Source organism: Gambusia affinis, linkage group LG06 (assembly GCF_019740435.1).
Source record: "Gambusia affinis linkage group LG06, SWU_Gaff_1.0, whole genome shotgun sequence".
NCBI lineage: Eukaryota > Metazoa > Chordata > Actinopteri > Cyprinodontiformes > Poeciliidae > Gambusia > Gambusia affinis.
In genome coordinates, this window is record NC_057873.1 from 2,001,504 (window position 1) to 2,023,800 (window position 22,297).

The 22,297-nt window shown below is 41.8% G+C and overlaps 2 protein-coding genes across 3 annotated transcripts; one reads left to right on the forward strand and one right to left on the reverse strand.

Annotated features, from left to right (window-relative positions):
• Positions 1-1,749: 1,749 nt before the first annotated feature.
• LOC122832822 (kunitz-type protease inhibitor 2-like) lies at positions 1,750-16,265 on the reverse strand. 2 transcript variants are annotated; one of them, XM_044119942.1, is made up of 12 exons: positions 16,066-16,265; positions 10,777-10,922; positions 10,228-10,597; positions 6,532-6,702; positions 5,756-5,836; positions 5,618-5,641; positions 4,956-5,117; positions 4,826-4,873; positions 4,581-4,748; positions 4,431-4,475; positions 3,494-3,602; positions 1,750-3,409 (listed from the first exon to the last, which is right to left on the reverse strand). In XM_044119942.1, exons 3-12 carry the CDS (start codon positions 10,400-10,402, stop codon positions 3,322-3,324), a joined length of 1,071 nt encoding a protein of 356 aa, XP_043975877.1. In that variant the 5' UTR covers positions 10,403-10,597; positions 10,777-10,922; positions 16,066-16,265; the 3' UTR covers positions 1,750-3,321. The 2 variants fall into 2 exon arrangements, with proteins under 2 accessions (XP_043975877.1, XP_043975876.1); XM_044119941.1 differs by lacking the exons at positions 10,777-10,922; positions 16,066-16,265 and adding an exon at positions 12,343-12,423.
• Positions 12,191-19,678, forward strand: LOC122832826 (P2Y purinoceptor 14-like). The gene is made up of 4 exons (XM_044119950.1): positions 12,191-12,655; positions 15,376-15,473; positions 15,706-15,965; positions 18,543-19,678. Exons 1-4 carry the CDS (start codon positions 12,652-12,654, stop codon positions 19,222-19,224), a joined length of 1,044 nt encoding a protein of 347 aa, XP_043975885.1. The 5' UTR covers positions 12,191-12,651; the 3' UTR covers positions 19,225-19,678.
• The last annotated feature ends 2,619 nt before the right edge of the window (positions 19,679-22,297 follow it).

Consider the following 22,297-nt stretch of genomic DNA (forward strand, 5'->3'; position numbering starts at 1 on the left):
TTTTTCAAATGAAGGATTTATTTGTATAAACAAAGCAAGCCTGATAAAGCAGAGAGATCTAGAGCAGGATGCCGGCCCTCGAGGACCCACTTTGGGCACCCCTAAAACAAATAGATAAAAATCATAATTTGCCCAAATTATCAGTCTTACCAATTATTTGATTAAAAAAAAATACTCATACAAATCTACATCAGTATGATCTGTTTGTACCAAAGTCGTTTGGTTCTTTGTGTGTCTGCTCTGTAGCTGCAAAACAATTTCACTGTAGCGATATGAAAGGACTCGGTTTTTATTTTCTTCCAGTAGGAAAGAAATACTGTAAGTTTATTTTCCTGTGTAGCAATCACAGTCTTGTTGACAATATCAGAAGAGCAGAAAGTGCAAAAGTCAATGGTCCTAAAATAAGACCATTGAAGTTTGGTGTTCCACAGACAGAACACCAAACTGGACTCACAGGAATGGGATCAGTAAGTTAATGTAGATGAGATTAATCTGCCTGACAAATATGCAGACAAGCAGAGGAAAAACCTGTTGTACCAACTCCTACACCTATTTAGCAGGGTTGGCTGGTCAACAGTGAGACAAGCAGTACAAACACAAACCTCCATCAAAACATCTGAGCCTTTAAGAAAAGCTGTTTCAGCTGAATGGATTAACAAAACCGTGACTGAAACGAGTCCAGAACAGATCCAGACCACGACCTCCTTTAAAGTCAATGTTACCAGAGTTAATCATCTTCCTAACTCCTGTGATTCACACCAACACACCATGATTGTTTTTCTGGACCAAACAGTGACGGGTTGTGACCCAATATTTTCTTATTGCTTAGAGCTGACTCCAGGCTTCCAGGACGTTTCCCAGCTGTTTGAGAACTGGACTCAGGTTCTGTGTTCTTATCTTTAAGTTACTTAAATCATCATGAGTCCTGTGACATAGTGCTCCATTGTGATAGATCAGGGGCCCCCAAAGTGGGTCCTGGAGGGCCGGCCTCCTGCATGTTTTAATCTCTCCCTGGTTTAATGCACCTGGATCCAATGATGACTCGTTAGAAGGCCTAAGAAGAACATTGACATCCTGATGTTGTTGGTGCCACCAGAGAGAATAAAACATGCAGGACGCCGGCCCTCCAGGACCCACTTTGGGGACTCCTGTGATAGAAAGTCCATAGATCAGGGGTCTCAAACTCCAGTCGCTGTCCTGCAGCTTTTAGATGAGCCATAGGTTCAAAACACTGTAAGGAAATGGTTTAATTTCCTCCTCCTTGTGTGGATCGGTTCTCCAGAACCTTAATGACTGGATTATTCTGTCTAGGTGGTGCAGCAGAGGCTCATCTAAAGGTTGCAGGTCAGTGGCCCTCCAGGACTGCAGTTTGAACCCTGTGCCTTTGATAATCTCCTAGTTTTTCCAGGATTGTTAGAACTTGTTCTGAGACATTCCAGATGTTTATCCATTGCAGTTCTGTCTTGGACAGAACCAGAACCATCTCTGGACTTGGTTTTGGTGTCGGCATCACACAGGACTTTCAGCAACTCCCAGATCTTCAAAACAGCCAGGATGGCTGATCAGAAAACCTCCCTGCTGGTGTCCATCTGTCCAGTCCCCAATTTTCCTGGAAAAGTGGCTTTTTTGCACCGACAGAAACCTGCAGCTGATCCTGAGGACGCTCTGCGCTGGTGGCATCAGTCTGTTGGACGGGTTTTACCTGCTGTCAATCAATAACTCTGTGGAATGGTGTAAATAAGGAACTGCTTCAGACTGAATCGGTTACATTTTATTTATCGTTTCTGTGAAGTTTTCCGCTTTTCATTCAGAATATTGATCACAACAGAATGATTAAAAATTACCTGATCAATAGCTAATTGCTTAATAAGTGGTATTTAAAAGTAGCTCAATAAACTCCAGAATGACCCTGCTGAGATCAATAGATCAGTAATCAGATTATTGATCACAGTGACACTTTAAAAACGTAAAAGTGATTCCAACAGTACACTTGACAGATTCCCTGATCAATAATTAATAAAACTGACAGAAGCTGTTCAGATCTCAGCCTGCAGAGGGAGCCAGACTGCAGGTGCATCATGGGAAATGGAGTTTAGATGTAACAGTAATAATTTAGTGGTGTGGTTTTCCACCTGCAGGCTGATTCTGTCACTTCCCGATCAATCAATACACATTGATTACAGTCATCAATAACACACACAACTTCTATTAAAAACTGATTAACATTAATAACTGAAATCAATAATTATTGAAACCCCACTGAAAAATTACCAATAATTGATTAAGTGAAAATGATCAAAACAATTCCTTTAATAATTGATTTAATTGCATAAGAAAAACATAAAAGTTTAATTTTAACATATTTAATTAAAACTGCCTGAGCTCCGATCTGTCAGCTGATCAGCTCACTGATCAATAATCACATCAACCTTAAAGGAACAGTATCCTACTGACGGCCAATCAGAGGCTCTGCTCTGGGCGGAGCCAGGAAACAGAACCAGTACAGTCCAAACAGCACATGATGAGGTGCTGATCTGATGTATTGATCTGTCGGTAATCAGGAACTCTGCAGGTTCTGGATGGTTCTGATCGCCTCCTGTGAAGTTCTGGCTGTTTATGGACTTTTTGAAGTGATGTCAGAATCTGATTGGTGCCAATATCCGGAGAAACACTCAGAGCTTCACCGGAGATGAAGTCCAGAACCAGAACCTCTGCCTGTATTGATCAAAGAAGTGATCAATACAGGCAGAACTACCCAGAACCACAGACCCTCGGAGAAGTTGCTGGTTCGACTGCAGACAGGAAGTTTAAACGTTTCTCTTTGAAAGAAACGCCAATAATCGAATCATTCACTATTGATGGTCAGTAATAATCAATCACTTTGTTTCTAACAAGAAACCAGGAGCTGATCCGTGTCTGGAAATTTAAAATCGGGATTGAATCGGTTTGACCGATTAGTCAGGAGACCTGACAGGAACCCGGCCCCTGAGGACAGGACCAGCTGTAATTTGGGTTGAACTTTGAACCTGGAGGGTCTCTGCCAATCAAATGGCTCCTTTAATGAGGTGATCAGTAAGTGGTGATCGATGACAAATCAGCCAGAGCTCTTATGCTGCAAGGAGAAGAAAACGTTTTATTGATGCTGTGAGCTCCGCCTTAGAACTGAAGCTCCGCCCCTTTAGTCGCCTACGACTGATGAGAATTAAAAGATTGTAGGATAATTGATCCAACCTTGGATCACATTCTTGTCACCCTGATGAATCCCTGCAAGAAGAGAGAGCGGATCAGTTCTGAGTCCGAGCCCCGGCGGACCCGGACCCCTCAGGCCTTTGGTTCCGGTTTGGGGCTCTCCGGGACGCTCAGCGAGTCCTGAGACGACAGCTCGCTTCCGATTAGCCCCCGCTTGTCGCTGGGAGACGGGAAGAGTTTCAGTCAGAAAAAATAATCCTCAGTGATGCAGACACAGGCCAGCAGGGGGCGCCACTGATCTTACCTGATGGAGGAGTAGCGGCGGAACTGTCGGCGGCGTCTCGCAGTCATGATGACGAGCGTGGCGAGCAGCAGGGCGGAGATTATTGCCAGGGTGACGAAGAGGAAGAAGGCTTCAGGAGAGAGGAGACGAAGGTCACGCTTTACTTTTATTTTGAAAACACCTCACAGGAAGTTAACTTCAGGTCACCGTTAATTACAGACTAATAACCTTTATCATTAGTCTGGAAGCGATTATCGATGATTGATCTACCAACCGGAAAATCTGTAGGTTGGATTGCTTTTATTCTGAAAGTCCTAAATGACAGGATATCCACCATCAGTAAAAAAAAAAAAAAGATTCTTGAACAGCAGTGAAAGTTCAGCTGCAGTCAGTGAGGGTCTCATGGCTTCATCTAGCATCTCCCACAGGTCCAACCTGGGTCCAACACTAATATCTTTAACAGTAGAGGGGCAAAGGTCAAACTGAGTCCTCTATATGCTGATGACATCATTATACATCCTTCCATTTCCTGCCTGGAAAATGAGTCCTTAATTACAGGATCAATGTGCTTTCTCTGCTCCCCATTTAGGTTTATAGAAACCTACAATGAGATTTTATCCTTGTTTAAACTGATGGTGTGTAAAACTCCAGGTCCTCTGGGGTCCGTCTTGATGGTTCACTCCTCAGAGACAAACGGCTCTCAAGTGTCAAATCCTGACCGGATGTTTCTTCACTGCAACAAATCCTCATCGGATTAAATTGTTCACAATGTTTGATTTTGCATTGACAAGCCTGCTTCAAAAACTGTTTTCAGTTTTATTAAAAAATGTAAATGTTTCAGATCTTTGATCAGCTGAAGCAGAACCAGGACAGACGTGGCTTCGATCACTCTATCTTTCTTTGGAGAGAAACATAAAAATAATCACAGCAACTTAAGGATGAAGACTAAGGAACTCACCTGCAGTCCATCTGCTTCTGGTTTCATTATGACCATTGCGCCGACCTGCAAGACCAGGAATGGATCAAATAACCAGGAGAGACAAGGTACAGGTACTCAGCTGTTCTCATGAACAGTAGGTCGGAACCACCTGATTGACCCAGTCCTTACCGGCCCCACCGCACGCAGACATGCAGTCCTCCTCAGACTCGAACCTGTTGTCATTCCCACCACAACCGCCGTAGATGAAGGTCTTGCAGGAGGCGGCGTCCGAGTCGAAGTAGAACATGCGGAAGGCGCCGCGGCACATTCCAGTCTGACGACTCAAACTGCAACGATCTGACAAAGATACACAATAATTACCAACCCAGTCCATGGAGCCGAAGAGCAGCGTCACGTCCAGCTCACTCTCACACCTGCATCGTCTTCTGGGATCTTCTTGGAGGAAGGCAGGACAGAGACTCCTACAGCAAACAATGGGCCATTAGTTCCAGTCTTGGTGTTGCAGTCTGGAGTCTCTAGGTAGAACTAGACCTGGTACCTCACCTGTACAGGTGGACTTGCATTTGTCCTCGTTCATGTAATTGTTCTTGTTTCCTTGGCAGCCGCCGTAGTAGAAGGTCTGACAGATTCCCGTCTCTTTGTTGTAGTACCAGCGCTTAATGGAAGCTCTGCATGGACCCTGCTCATACTCTGCTTCACACAGCTCTGCGATCGGACAACAGAAACCCATACAGTCAACCAGGAACCCCCATAAAACCCCAATAAACCGCCACCCCAAAGTGATCCTCCAAAACAAAGGAATCTCTGGAGAAACCCAGAGGAACTCCACAGCATCTTTCCAAACATCAAGGAGGAACTTCAGGACCTTTCCCCAGTGCAGAGCCACCAGGCTTTACTCGTCCCCCCAGCAGGCTGAGAGCTGTTGGTTTTAAACTGGGTCTTTACAAACTGGTAGAAGTGACAGTAAAGACGGATTAAGTAGGTTTCTAGCTGACCCAGAGAACCGGGCATGAAGGAGTCCACACCAATTGTGCCGTTCCTGCATCTGCACCAAATTACGACCCCTTCTTGTGCACCTCCAAATACACAGTGGGTTTCACTGGTCCCACCGGGCTCAGTACGTTTTCTGAGGGAAACCCTGGACCCCAAATGTTTCTCCAGAACCAAACCCACCAGAACAGTTTGTGAGGAGGAGTGAGACGTACCTGCGAACTGATCAGCTGAGATTTCTGCAGGAAACAGAAAGAGTTCGATGAGTAAAAGGTTCATCAAACGGACCTGCTTGTTACTGATCTTTGACCTGTGAATAAATCGCTGCTTTAACTGAGTTTGAGGAGACTAACCGGACTTGAGTTGGGCCATCCGAGGAGCTTTGGGAGCCGGTTCTGGAGCAGAAGTTTGGACTTCTTCAAGCAGAACTGAACCTGAACACACAAGTTATTAATGAGACATTAGCAGGTTAGAGAAAAGCTTCCCTTCAGAGCCATTATTCATGGTTCCTCTCAGATTTAAAAGTGTTTTGTTTCACAACATTTCTCAGATGGACAGAACAAAGAACTGCTGAACTTTAACTAAGTGCAGAACTAATAAAGCAGCTTTTGTCTGCAGCCCCGCCCTCCCACCTGTTGTTGGTTATATGAACTGGGAGCGGCGCTGCCTATCTGGACCCTCCCAGTTTGTTTTAAGATAACATGTGGTCATTGTGATGATCCAAAACAAACACAGAGAGACAGCGTCTGATTTTCAGCCAGAGGCTGAAGGAAGCAGAATAAAACCACAACCCAACTTCAAACCTGAAATCTGAACTTTCAAGTTTTCATGTTTCTCTCAAGCTTCCTGAAGCTCAAATAAATCAAACATTTCAGCATCTCACTTCCTTATTTTGCTCTAGAACCACTGAAGTTCGACTGGAATCCTGTTGAATTCTCAGATGTGATCCAGAATCCAGACCCGTCCGGAGCGGTTCTGTGTTCAGTCACATGAGGTCAAACCATCAACCGCTCAGACTCTGGGACTTTCTCCAACACCACATGGGCCCAAACCACACGTTTCATCACTTTTTAGATCTCCAGACGGTTTCGGGTCTCAGACGGCTGGCCGGCCAGTGAGCGGATCTTACCGGTGACGCCGCTGCAGGTATTGTTGCACTCTTCCTGGGACTCGAAGTTGTTGCCGTTGCTCTGGCAGCCGCCGTAGATGAAGCTGGTGCAGGTCTGGTCCGTCACGTTGTAGAAGAACCTGGAGAACGCCCCGCGACATGGACCCGTCTTCTGAGGCAGACGGCAAATATCTGAGAGAGACAGGAACTGGAGTTTTAACACCGAGGTCAGAAAACGGGGATTTTTTCCACTGAGGAAACTTTTATTCCTGCTCGTTTAAGGCAGTAAAAAACATTTTCTTCACATTGTTTTAAGTCTGGAGGTCCTGCGTCTCCTGCTGGAAGGATCTTAAACGGTGCCACCAACCCGACCCACACTACTCCTGAGCTCTGTAAGCTACGGTCCGGTGAGGTTAGGGTGGAGCGACTGCCGTCACATGACGTCCATTAACCGGGAGACAGAAAAACATCAGCTTGCAACAAAAACAAGAAATATTTGTTTCTCATCGCACTGGAGTGACGCCAGGTTGGGAGTTCGGGTTTAACCCCGCTTGTCCAGAGAGAGTCCAGTTGGGGTAGAAATGTTCTCCTGAATGACCATAAACTACTAGACCGACCCGCTCAGTGGAAATGAGGCATCGTCTAAATTGTGGGTCGTTTCTCATGTGAAATCTGATATCAAAGTTTTCATGTTTCTTTGGACTTCGTCCTCCTTGCAAACGTACATCCTATTGGACAATATCAGTTTTATTTGTGCAATTCTTTTAGATCAAAATTCCAGAGTTTCACACATCGTTACCATTTACTGTTGATTGAACAGAGTCTCAGCGGGAAGCTGAGGAAACGGTCGGTTTGATAATGAGGACTGGTCGATCCGGTTCTATACTGGTTTACCTCCAAACAATAACTTCAGAACATCTAAGGTCTAAAACCAAACAGTTTTTCTTTCTCATAAAATGCTTTGATCTCCACAATAATTCACAGCAAATTCCTTTGCAACCAGCAGGGGGCGACATCCCAGGCTGCTTATGCAAGTAAACTTTATTTTATTTTTCTGGACAAACCAACCTGGGACTCCAGGCATGAAAGAAAAAACAAACAGTAAACACAATCACTGATCTTTAAATCACCTGATTATAATGACTGATGGAAAAGTCACTAAATACAGAGTTTGTAAGTAACAAGTTTCAAAGTTTAAATGTATTTTTAGGAGTATTTTTACTACACTGTACTTTGTATTTTCACTTAAGTAACTTTATTCTGAAGTATTGCAGCTTTTACTTCAGTAAATTTCTGGATACTTGACAACAAGCTTGTTTTAACCAAAAATTCACCAGACATGAAGTTTCTGTTTCATACATTTTACATTGAAAGGAATCTGCCTTTGATTATTTATATAAATTGCTTTTTTTTTGTCTTTAAAATGCCAAAATTTTCATTCAACTTTATATTTTGGTCCATCTGATGATGTCATTTTTAAATATTAAATGATTATGTTTTGATTAGTTACTCAGAGGAATCATAGGTGGGCCTGTTGCAATAATCAAATCAGTTAAAACAATAATTTTTATTTACACTAGTTATTTTTTTCTCTCTCTACAGAAAACTGGATGGTGAAAGTTTTCAGTCTGGTGTTTTGTTCTCTAAACCTTTTTAAAGGACATTTTTGTTAACAGAGAGTTTATAATTTATTCGTTATTTCTGTTTTGTCTATTTTTGTGTATTTAAAATGTCTTCCAGTTCCAGTGTTAAATGTTCATTACAGTTTAAATTTTAATTATCTTTCAGAATGTGTTCTTTCATTATTATTCCATTATCAGTTTAAAATGGTCTCAAAACAACAATGCTGATTCATCCTGAGGAAAACGATGTTCTTGGAAATGTAAACAGGAAGTGATGTCAGAGACATCAGAAGTGGCCTTTGTTAACCGGAGGCTCCGCCCCCACCTGAGAACAATCCAATCTGATCTAAAAACAAAAACAAAGGTGAAGCCAGGTGTGTGAAGTGATCACACTCTGCTCCGTGCTGGAGGCACTGTGAGAAACGGCGAGCTAGTCAGAACCAGAGGAACCGGTCGGACCGGAACCGGACCGGTTCTCATACCTGAGCTGAGCCTCAGTCAGCAGTGAGTCAACTGCTCCCTGCAAAAACAGCAGCTCAGCGTTGGAGCTTTAATTAGTCTTTAGAGAGCGTTTGCTAGTTTTTATTAGTTAAATATCGTTTAGTTTTACTTTAGCTTCTGTTATTGGTCATTGTGGTTTTTCATACATAAGTTAATTTAGTTAACTATAACAAGGATGTTATAGTTAACATAGGCGCCCGTAGCACAGCTGTCAAGAACTACTAATAAATGGATTCATAATTATAAAAACAAAGGATATAATAGCTATAATCCGAGTGTGTTTTAGTTAGTTTTATAAAAACACATGATTTAGTTCCGATCCGTTACCGTTTTTATTTATTTCAGTTACAGGAAATGTTTCAGTTTTCATTAATTTAGTACATTAACCTTGGTTCTGAACTCCAAAAACTTCAGATTGGGTTTATAAGAGGAGGTCCAATGAATCGGGTCTGGATCAGAGATGACCCAGTAAACTGTTCTGGATCAACCTGCTGCCTGTAAAACTGGAGCGGTTCTGACCCGGATAGTGTTCACATCCCTGCAAGAACCAACGGCAAATAAAAACTGGACTCGTTTAACAGTTTTCCTTTTAAATCTTAAGCCAGAACTGATGCAAACGGACTCTGAACCGGGACAGAACACCATCCGGATCATTCTGTTTGATGGAAGGAATAGATTAAATCTACGATCAGAACTGGTTCTGATGTCAGTTTGAAAATTAAAGCATGTTCTTAGTTTGAGATCCAGAACATTTCCAGTCTGGTTCTGTCCACTTTTCCTGTTTTAGTCTCAGTTTCCTGGTTCTGAAAATGCTGCAGTGATCGGATAAAACCCAGAAAGCCTCAGAGAACCGAACCTGTCCTCATTAATTCACCTGAGGAACCAAACGGTTCTGGACCAATTCCCGTTCTGGACGCCGGGTCTCAGCAGAATCATCTGGTTCTGACAGTTAAAGCCTGCTTTCATTTTGGGACAGCAGCCAAACCAGACCAGAACCCAAACGGATTCGCTATCAGTAAATCATGTCAGTTTGGAGCAGTGGATCAGGACAAACAGGAAGTAGAGATCCTGCATGGAATTCTACTTCCTGTTACCTGAGCAGGTTTCCTAAACGACCTCCGTTATCAACATGAGTGAAATAATTTATTTTAAAGAATTGCTTAAATATTAAACACAAAAGCCAGTCTTTATGCCGATATGTTGACGGTTCAAATTAATATTTGAAATTCCTCTTGCAGCATTTCCTGCTTTACTTTCCTCATCATGTTTGTGTGATTCTCTTTATTACTTTATTCTTTACTTCTGTTGAGTTTCATGTCAAATGTACTTTTATTGTTATGGTGGGTTTATTTTATTTTTTTTATTCTTAAAGATTAAAAAACAACAGCAAGTAAACACAGAAGACCGGAAGTCGGGCCGAGCTGATCCTTAAATCAATCAAGTTGATTAGAAGCTGAGCGGAAGTTTATTTCCGGTCACTCATGTCGCCCCTTTTGATATTCAACCAGCTGACTGATCAGTAAACTAACCCGACATTAATCCCGGCTTCGATTAAAGATTAATGACTGATTATTTGTTACTTCCCGGCGCTCACCGCTGTTGTTGCCCCGCGGTTCTCCGGCCTCCAGCAGCGGGACGACGTGCCTGCCTGTGGGGGCTTCCTGCTCGGCCTGGCGCTGCTGCTTCTTTCGGAACACCTGGAACTGGGAGTGGGAGTTCTGCTGCAGCGAGCAGCCGGCCGGCCCGCAGCTCACCAGCATGCACTGCATCCCTCCGTCCGCCGGCTGACCGATCACAGCCAGGTCGCAGCCCGCCTCTTCGCAGCAGGCGGCCCGGCAGCTCTCCTGGTTCCGAACCTCCCGAGTCTGGCCCAGGTAGCGCGCCCCGGCTGCGAGGGAGTCCGGGTCGAGGCTCTGGTTTGGATCGGTGGACTGGTCCCAGTCACAGGTCTGAGCCCGTCCGAGCTGGACCAGGAAGCAGAGCAGCAGGAACTTTAGAGTAAACATTGTGAAAATATCTTCCTGAGGATTGATTTTCTCTTAATCCTGATCTGAGCTGTAAGAACCGAACCGAACCGAACCTAAAATGTTTCACAGCTGTGACTTCCGCCTCTTACAGCGGGTTGTGTCGCAGTTTAGTTTACCTGCGACAGGTGAAGTCATTTAAGCCACGCCCCTTGCGATAAACATGACAGTAGCATTGATTCACCAATCCAGTCCATCTGGTGACTGTTTCCTTCCTCAGAACCAGAACCAACTGCGTTGCTCTGAATAAATCCAGGTTATTTTTCTGAAATAATAAAAATAGAAACAAAATGAGAGCTGATCTGCAAAAACATCAGAACACATTCAGAACCAGAATCTGGACTCAGAACCAGAATCTAAACCTTTCAGCTTTTCTATATTAAAACCTAAATGAAGTGAATTCAGTCTCTCTGTGTCCAGCTGTTTGTTTTTTCTTAATAAAACAAACATAAATGAAGCAGCACTTATTATTCTCATTTTGAAGAAGCAAACGACACCAAACTTCCCACTTGATATAAAATAAATCTCACAACAGCAAATGAAAGCTTAAAGAACTAAATTAAATAAAACAAAGTATTAGCTTTATTATTTTTAAATTTCATAAGAAAAAGAAACAAAACAAACTTTATGGAACTATTAAATACAATCACTAAAGTAACTTTGGGTTATTTTCTGAAGTCCAACTAAAAAATGAAAATAAATAAAAATGTAAAACACTATATATATATATATATATATATATATATATATATATATATATATATATATATATATATATATATATATATATATATATATATATTTTATTCTGATTAACCTTCATATTGGACCAAAGTTCAGGAAGCCCTGATCGTTCAAGGAGCTTATTTAGAAACATGGACTATGGATGCTAACATTAGCATTAGCTGCTATTTGTTCAGGCTAACTGCTTTAGCACAACAACAGTCTGTCCAGCGTCCAGATTGTGTAGAAGCAGAAATTAGGCCAGTGGGCCGAGAGAACCAGCTTTTTACAGAATTATTTGTGCGTTATATTTCCCCTTTAATGACAGCTGAGGCTTCTTTCTAAAATCTTTTATTTTGTTGACATTTAGTTTTAAGTAGGAGTTAAAACCCTTCAGCACCTGACCGGGTGGATCATCGTCTCCCTACACAGGCTGATAATAACTTCAACATCTAATGTCTGTTTACTCAAAATCTGACCCGTTATTGTTTCTGTTTTATCACCTCTACGTGTCACATCCTTAAAATTACACCATTTGTGATTAATTAGGGGTGAGATGATCTAGTGATGTTGAAACAACATGATCTTTTCTTGTTAAAGTCAAACCTGACCATTAGGCCTCAGACATGTTTCTATGCTAGAGGCTCTTCTTTAAAGTTAGAGATAAACTACTTCCTGTTTTGCTCACCAGTTTGTCTTCAGTGACTCATCAGCTGACTTCCTGCCTCATAATAACCGCACACTGACGCTGGCGCAACCCCACAAACATGAACAGAAATTATAAAATGGAGGAAATGTGAAGCTAATAACGGATTCAGCTCTGCAACATGTCTGCTCTTGTCTGATCACTTCAGAGTTTCTGGAGATGTTTTGATCCTTCTGTGTTTGGTTTTAATTTATATTTCTGTGTGAAATGTGAGCAGATATGGAGCTGAAATAAAAACAACTGAATTTTTTACTACCTCAGTGAAACCAGCCGTTTGGTTTCCTCCTTCAGTCTTTACAACAGACGGACCCTTCAGTGCCATCTGGTGGCCATTACAACTCATCACACCCAGCGGCGGACTAAAGCAGGTTCAGCAGTGAATACGTGAACTGGCCGTGCTGAGGTTTAGTTGTATGTGCCGGTGGGAAGAGTTTGTCTATTTTTAACTTCTGAACCAGAGCAGCACCAGCTGGTTGGATTTCAGAGTCCTGGACTGCTGGGGTGCTGCGGGTCCAACCTCCAGCAGAAATCCCGTCTGAACGCAGAGGACCTTTACATCCTCAGGATGGGTAAGGACATTCAGATAAATTTGTAGGTTGTTTATGAACATGTAGAGGAAAATGTTTGTTTTCATCGTATCTTAATTTATAAATTGCATATATTTTAATGAATAGATTTTACGATATGAATTTTGAGGTTGCAAGGTTGTTTATATGAATATGTAGGCAGAAATACACGTATTCTTACTGTATTTTGTTTCATAAGTTGTTTACTGTAGAGACACAGCTCCTCACCCACTCAGCTCCTTCAGACTAGCCAGCAGCAATTAGCAAACACTTGGTGGACCTGAACATCTGCTGAGCTCATTAAAGGAGCTAAAGCTCTACTAACCCTGGTAAGGTGTTAGTAGAGTCACTTTGTAATAACTTCCTGAAGGCAGAAGTTCAGAAAGAACAGGCGTTTCTTAAAGAGACAGAGCCCCAATTTCAAAGCGTTAAATTACAAAGTTAAATTTCTTTTCAGTCATATTTGAAATACATGTCATTTTTAATACAACTGAAGGGAACAGTTACTTGATTGTGCTATAAAATGACACGTAGCACTGCCCCTTTAAGAGCCGCCTCGTTCAGATCGGCTCGTCTCTCTGCAGAGGAAACGGTTGTTTACAGCACAGACAATTTCCGGTAAGCTTCATAGCGTCAAACTGGTGCATTACATACGTCAGAGGGAAATGTTAGTGATCGGGTAAAATTTAAAACCTCCACATTGCTCCCTGCTCCTCAATGAAAGGAAAAGACCCTCGTTTCAAAAAACAACCAAAGACAGAAAATGTGCAACTAACGCGACCCTGACTTATATTTCTCTAACCATTCGAAACTTTCAAATGTAGACCACACCACTAACTCTGCTTCTCTGCTCCAGTTACTCTGTGACGCTCCGCCGCTGCTGTCACATGACCCAGAAAAGACCACACGGCCAACCCCCTCTGTAACACAAACATAGAAATAATCCATCCATCCATCCATTGTCTTACACCCTTCGTCCCTAATGGGGTCGGGAGGGTTGCTGGTTTCTCTCCAGCTAACGTTCCGGGCGAGAGGCGGGGTCACCCTGGACAGGTCGCCAGTCTGTCGCAGGGCAACACAGAGACATACAGGACAAACAACCATTCACACACACTCACACCTAGGGAGAATTTGGAGAAACCAATTAACCTGACAGTCATGTTTTTGGACTGTGGGAGGAAGCCGGAGAACCAGGAGAGAACCCACCATGCACAGGGAGAACATGCAAACTCCATGCAGAAAGACCCCGGGCCGGGAATCGAACCCAGGACCTTCTTGCTGCAAGGCAACAGCTCTACCAACTGTGCAGCCCCATGGAAATAATCATCATCAAAAAATCATATCAGCCGATAACGATGTCAAAGCAGAGTTCAGCTTCTATGCACCACAAATCTGGAACAAACTTCCAGAAAACTGCAGAACAGCTGAAAGACCAGACTAAAAACCCAGCTGGTCAGAGCCGGTTTTGTACCTTAATGAAACATTGATCAACATGTTTGATGATTATTGATGATTTGGATGAAGACCCTCATCAAAATGCAATGTTTGTTTCTGATTTCTCAAGTAGAGAATAAGATGTATGTTATGACTTCTTACTGTTTTTATGATGTAAAACACTTTGAACTGCCTTGTTGCTGAAAAGTGCTGTACAAATAACCCTGATCGATTGATTGATTGATTGATGTAGCGTCTAGTGTGTGTTTACTATTAATTAATTTTTTCATGGTAAGCAGTTCAGGCATCAGATTATGTAAAGAACGAGTGCGATGACATTAAAACTGATAAGTTACTCTCTGGTCCGACATTATGAGTGTGAGCGTCTTAAAACCACTCAGAAGTAAAAGACTGCGGTCACAAGTGTTGGTGGTTTTTTGTTTTTTTGTGGCGAGGGACCTGAGAAAAGAGCCACACAGGAAGAAGCATCTGCAATGGTAGCAGCTAAAGACGCAGCAGCTGCTTCACAACCTGCAGCTCCAGTCAGGCCAGCCCAGTTCACTGTTCCACAGAATCGTTTCCAGGACGTTTCAGTTCATTATTCAGATGCATACGCTACCAGAACCTTAAAGAAATGCTGGGGTGCCAACAAGAACAATCTCGCTTTTCCAGGAAGAGTTTCAGCAGCCTGCCGTCATCAATGTTCACTGATATTTAAACATCCCAGTGAGAGAAACACTGACAAATGTTCTGTTTATTGTAGATTTAAATTCAGAGTTTGCACTAAAGGAAGGCTTTTTGGTACGTTTCCGTGTCTATTGGTTTTGTTTTTGACTTGGAAATGTGACAGAGAGAATGTGCTGTATGGATCCAGAGCCTGAAGGATGGAGGCTGGCATGTGAGGTTCCCTTCAAGAGGCTCCACCATTCAGTAAACAAGCTTAAGATATTTATTCTAACATCATCAGGTTTCGATTGGTCTATTTTTGTTTGAAAGCTGAGACTGCTAAACACATAAATGCAACTTTTATAGTTTACTGTTATTATTTATTGTCCGGCTTCCTGCTTGGTGTGGCAGAACTTCCTGTAGTTTCTATTTAAAACTGGCCAATAGAAAGAGTTGCTCCAAAGTGCAATATAACAACCAAGCCTTCAGCCTCAGATAAGCATCTACAGACTCACTCTGTCAGAATATGACTAGCTGCAAAGCTACGGTTCAAATCTGTCACTGAAGAGGAAATGATCTGTTGTTTCTGTTCTGCACGGTCGGGTGAAACGTCGCTGACCCAGAAGGATCAGTGATGACCAACAACAACTCCACCGTCTGTAATCCGGTCAACGAATCGTCTCTTCCTGGATTCATCTTCTTCTACAGTTTGGTGTTTGTGGTGAGTCTCAAACTGAAGGGTTGCCGGTGTCTGTGTTTCATGCTTTTCCTCTAAACATTTGACTAGTTACAGTTTTTCTCAGTCGCATTCTCAAAACAATTTGTACAAAACGCCTTGGATCACCTGCAAAAGAAGGTCTCTTTTTCAAAATGCTCAGTTCATCTTAGAAGAGTAAATATCTGAGTCAGTGAGAATAGCAGAGCCTTTGTCTGATCTGATGCTTCCTCTGCAGGTGGGTTTGATCCTGAACAGCTACACCTTGTGGTTCCACCTCTGCCACGCTCGGCAGAAAGTCCAGAAGAGCTGGATGATCTACCTGAGGAACCTGACAGCAGCCGACTTCCTGCTCTGCCTCGGACTTCCCCTCCGCATCGCTGACTACGCAGGCAGGTCCGACAAAGTTCACCTGTTCTACTGCACCTTTGGAGCCCCGGTCTTCTACATCAACATGTACATCAGTATCCTTCTTATGGGCTACATCGCCGTCAACAGGTACTACAACTTTTATGAAAATTTAAAATAAAACCTGTACAAATGTCTGAACAAAAAGTTCTGGGACCAAGCTTCCCGTCAAACCCAGAAGGTCTCTTACCTTCCTTGAATGTAATCTGAGGATGATATAGTATCTCAGCTGTTGGCACTGTTGCTTTGCAGCAAGAAGATTCCCAGGAATTTGTCATGAATTGTGCAGTTTGTGTTGAGGATGGACACGGTGGACCCAGATTGTTGATGAAAAGTTATGGTTTTAATGATGAATATTGAAGTTCACAAAGTTCAGGCAGCACAGGAGAGCAATAAGGCAAGGAGCACAGAAACTAGGCAGTAGTGATGTTACGTGATGAGCCGAGGCTTCGAGGCCTGTGTCGAGTAATGGAGGGGGCGTTTCCGTAAAGCGTGTATCGAGGCTTGCTTCATTTAGGGGAGGAGCCGAAAACGATGACGTCCGAAGCCTCGCTGCCCGGCTGTACCACGTGACTGCTTCGGGAAGTGGCTCAGATTTTGGCGCGGGGTTTATAAACCCCACAGGCTCCATTCAAAATGTGGGTTGTTGTAGGCGAGTTGCAGTCAGTTGAGAGAGTGGATAGAGTTTTGATAGTTTGGATTGTGGTTATTTAGTTTGAGACAGGTAGGAAGAATATATATATATATATATATATATATATATATATATATATATATATATATATATATATATATATATATATATATAAACAACTTCCCCACCCAATAGGGCAGTTTCACTAGGAAGTCATAGGAAAGCACGGGCCGCCGCACGTCGTCCACAACTCCTCGTCCTCTGAGAGAGAGAGAGAGAGAGAGAGAGAGAGACAGAAACAGAAAGAGGGAGAGAAAAAAGACACAGGCAAAGAGAGAGAGAAAGATATATAGATCTAGAGATAGAAACAGAAAAATAAAAAATAGATATTTACAGAGAGAAAGAGATAGATACATACAGACAGAAAAAGAGAGAGAGAGAAATATATAGAGATAGAGAGAAAAATATATATATATACAGAGAGAGAGAGAGGAAAAAAGAGAAAATCCTATCCTGTCCCACAGGTATCCTATTTTTAATTTTAATTCTAATATTAAGGATACGAGAGTTTTCACCATGATTTAACTTGAGTTACCTTGAACTCCAATACCATCATCACACAAATCATAAGCAGATTTGATCTGGAATAAACAAGGTATTGATCTAAATGAATTTTTCCCCCCTTCCCCTTTATTTATTTATTTATTTATTTATTTATTTTTCTGGGATTAATATTTAATGTTTTTAGACTTTATTATTTCAGGACTTATAATTGGGTTATTTATTTAATTTGAGCTTTTTACTAATAATCTCACTATTATAAATAGGATTGGTTAGTTAGTTTTAAAGTTCTTAATTTTTATATTAGGATTTTTAAGATAGCTGTGGGACAGGAAAGGATTGTTTTGTATATATATTTCTCTCTATCTCTATACATCTCTTTCTCTCTCTCTTTGTCTCTTTTTGTCTTCACCTTTTGTGAAGTCATTCCCAAGAGCCATAATAGACAAAAATTCAATTCATCACACGTGTTAAGATACAGCTGGTTGTGATTATACACCTGGCCAGTAGGTGGTGTCGTGTGCACATGAAGCCTCAAGAAATGAACCCTTTCTTGAACCAGTTGGCTCAAGTGGTTCAATGCCTCATGAGGCTTCATCTCACCATCACTACTAGGCAGACAGGCTGACATAAATACACAGAGGAGTAATCAGGGTAACGAGGGACAGCTGGGAACAATCAAAGGCTAGACAAGAAACAACACAGAATCCTTTTTCCATGGAGTTTTCATTTTCTCCCTGTGCAAGTCTAAATTCTCCATGGATAGTCCAACTTCCTCCTATAGTCCCAACACACTCGTGTCAGGACTCTAAATTGCCTTTAGTGCATGTTTGTTTGTCCAGTAGTGGACTGGTGATCTATTAAGGGGGTTCCTGTCTCTCGCCTCCAATGACGTCTGAAGATAAGCACCAAGGCTGCTGCCACCCTGCAGGACTAGGCAGGCATTTGGGATGGGACATCATAGTAGGATGGAAATTACTATTGCACAAGACTTCAAAATTGTCAGCTGATTTTCAAAACCAGATGGAGTCCATATGATTTAAAATCTCCAGTATGTGAAGCACTAAGCCACATGTCAGGAACAACACACCACACATCAACCAGTCAACCAGATCACTCTTATCACAGCACACATGAAAGAAACGTCTCTTCAGATCATCTTTAGAATTGTGTTGACAGTCATGGCATCCTTAAGATTGTTGGAATTGGTACAAAAATCGACATAAAAATCTTCCTGTGTGAATTTGATGTCGGCATCAGCGACTCTGTGTTACAAATGTCTGACCAAAAGTTCTGGTTCCTAACTTCCTGTCAAACCTTCTGGTTTGACTTTATAGATAAAGTGTATTACAATCAAGACTCATTTTATAGATGTCAATACTCAGAGACTTTTGCTAGAATTAGATGTTCACCTTTATAAACTGTCGGAATAGTTTAACTTAAATATCCTGGATGCTGTATTAATTCTCCAGGTACATGAAGATCTTTCATCATCTGAGGACTTCCTTCCTGATGACGGCTCGAGCGGCCCTCTTCCTCTCCGGCGCCACCTGGGTCTTCTTCCTGGTTCCGACGCCTGTTTACATCATCCTGATGCTGAACACAGACAAAGTTTTTTCTGGTGCCAGCACTTGTGATGTTTTGCAGAGTGAATCAGTCCACGTATTGTACAAGCTTTTTCATGCTGGTGCTGCCATCATCTTCCTGTCAGTGTTCTCCTCTCTGGTCTTCTGCTACTGCAGCGCCTCCCGCAGGGTTTTGCAGATCCAGCGGAGGCAAGAGGGCTCCTTCAACTCCAACAAGCTTGTGAAGTCTCGCAGGAACATGTTGGTGTTAGTCAGTGTGTTCTGCGTTTGCTTTCTTCCCTATCATCTGGTTCGACTTCCGTACATCATATTTCAAGAACAGTGCTCTGTGGTGCTCTATTACCTGAAGGAGGTGACTGTCCTAATATCGGTTTTTAATGTCTGTCTAGATCCTCTGATTTACGTCTTTCTTTGTAAGGAGTTCAGGGCCCAGTTGAACCTGCAGCACATGTTCTCCACTTCAAAAGACAACTCAAGCGTCTCAGTCTCAGAGGCTGAAGATGAAGCTGAGAAATGGGAAAGCAACAGAGCCAGCAGTGAAAACGCAGAATCCCATGAACTGAGATAAAGAGAAATGGATGGATGCCATCAGTTTGTCACCCAAACTGAATTCAAGACAGAAAGCTGTGAAGTATGAAAGTGTAGATGTCATAGTATGGAGATTCTTCTTTTACCATGGTATCAAGTTGGAATGCTTCAAAATAAAGAGACCAAGCTGCCGCAGTGCAAAGGGCAAGTCCTTCAGCGAGTCCTTTATCTGTTTAGACGCGCCAGAACCTGGTGGAGTCCACAGCCACGCAGTTCTCAGAAACAAATGGTTAAAAAATAAAAATTAGCTCAGTTACTGACAAGAAAGTTGATTGATTAGAACACTTTTCCTTTTATAGCAAATGTTTGAGCTTGTAAAGAAAAAAATGCTGCAGCTGCATTTCATGGTTGAGTGAAACCAAACATGGTAAAAAACGTTCTTCATCTTTTGATTTGAAACAAGCTGAACTCTGTTTGCATTTGAATGTATGGAAATAAAGCTACTCACTTCTGCAAAGAAGAAAATGTTGTTGTGAAAACTGTGTGGAGCTGGGATGAAATTCAGGGCAAACATTCAAATTAGGAGTCATTTACTTTCACATGCCAGAGAGTTCATGAATACCACTGAAAAAACATAAGTGGTCTAACTTTGAGTCTAAATATCTTAGTGCACTTGAAATAAGACAAAATAACTTACTTTCCAGCAAGACAGGAGCTGGTTTTAAATCAATAATTCCTCAATATTGATGAAAAGTCCTAGTTTCACTGGCAGACTATTTCACTATTAAAACATTTCCCTCACTGAAGAGCTACCGGTATCGTACTAAGATACTTGCACTGGGAATTGGCCGATAAATACTTGGTGAGATTTTATATTTCCACTGTGCTCTGTGAGATCAGATATATATGCTACAAAGGTTACTCAAAGGTTACAAAACCCTGTTTTTTTTTCTAGAGAAGTCTTTCCCAGAGACCACAGAAAGAAACATCTAATCTCACGATGGTGAAACATGTTTTGCATTTTGCAGCGTGCAGCTCATGTTTTTGCTACTCCACTCGTTTCAACAGGTTTCTGTTACCCAGTCCTTTACTCAACCTGTCATAATCAGTATCTTAAAATGATTAAAGCCATAAATGATAGATCGTTAGGATAATGTTAATGTTCTCAAGGGAACTAACAGCACAACATGGAAGTGCAGCACAACGTGTCAGTCAACAGATTACTTTAGATGTTGCAATGAGCGTTTATTGGCTCAAACAATTACTCTGAATCCACCTACTTCCTGCCACAAGAACATATAATGATAAGACTTCTATGTTATATAGACGAACTTGGTGGAAATAAATTAGTAAATTAATAAGACGAAAGGAAAGGTGTGGTAGCTGAGAAGATTTCTAGCAGATAGCATTAATCTCAGAGAAAATCAGAAAACTGCATCCTGTAGCTGGTCTCTCTAGACTGAGGAGACAGAAAGCTGCAGAAGCTGAGAGATGAAGAACAAACACAGTACACACACACAAACACACACACAAAGTAAGTACGTTCAGACAAAATCCACCCTGCAGATTTTTTCAGCTTTGAGATCGTCTTTTTAGTCAAGAGCTTAGAAGTTTCCATTTTACTGCATTTATTTTATGTATACCCATCCAATCACTGAACAGATGCTCAGAACAGATAAATGTGTGGATGTGCCAAAACTTTCTCCAGCTGAACAAAAACAAAACTGAAGTTATTATTTTTGGACCTAAAGAGTTATAGATCTAGAGCTATAGATCTAGAGTCAATGCACAGCTTCAGTTATTACAACTAAAAACCAGCGATCAGCCCGAAACCTAGTGATGAACTCTGACCTGAACCTTCAGAGCCACATAAAGACAGTTACAAAGTCGGCCTTCTATAACCTGAAGAACATTTCCAGGATTAAAGGACTAATGTCTCAGCCAGATCTAAAGAAACTCATCCATGCGTTTATCTTCAGTCGTATTGATTATTGTAACGGCGTCTTCACAGGTCTGTCCAACAAATCAATCAAACAGCTGCAGCTGATCCAGAATGCTGCTGCTGGAGTTCTGACTAAAACCAGGAAGATAGAGCACATAACACCAGTTTTAAAGTCTCTCCACTGGCTCCCTGTAGCTCAAAGAATAGAGTTTAAAATACTGTTGTTAGTTTATAAATCACTGAATGGTTTAGCACCACAATACATTAAAGATCTGCTGCTGTTGTATCAACCTTCCAGAACCTCTCAGGTTCTGGTTCTGGTCTGCTCTGCATCCCCAGAACCAGAACCAAACGAGGAGAAGCAGCATTCAGCATCTATGCACCAAAAATCTGGAACAAACTTCCAGAAAACTGTAAAACAGCTGAAACACTGACTTCCTTTAAATCTCAACTAAAAACCCACTTGTTTAGAGTTTTATTTGAAACGTAATCAATTACAAATTTATTGATGAAACTTGACTTATTGTTGTATTTTGCATGTTGATTCTATGTTGCATTGTGTTTCTGTGTTTGATATGATTGATTGATTGATTGATTGATTGATATATGTGATGCTTTAGTGGTTATTAATATCATCCAAGTTGTGGAGCAGCTTGAATAGCTGAGTGGCTGATCTAGAAAATGTTACAAATGGGTGGGACAGTGAGGGACTGACAAAAGCTGTCTGGAGGATGTGCTGTCCTCGCTCTGAGATTTCGACCTTTCAGCAGCTAGACAGTCAGAAAACGACGCTCCAATAACCAAACTTCTTTCTTTTTTACTTGTTTATTGAAGAGTGGCCTCTGACCACTGCCATCACTTTGGCCATCGTAAACTGAAACATACAAGACGCAGTATTAGAACAACGAACATGGAAAATTAGCCATTCTTGCAGCGAGTTAAAATAAAAAAGCATTTTTATAAATGACTCCAACACACAATTATTTACCCCACAGTTACATAAAACAAAGAGACAATTTCAACTTAATTCCATAAACCGTTCGGTGTTGCGTTCCACCATCTTGGATCTATTTTCCTTTTCAGTGTCACCAGCAGGGGGCGTTCTAGTGCGGTTTTCAACCTTGTGGTCCAGCTTAACTAACAAAAGGACCAAAACTGACATAATAAAAAA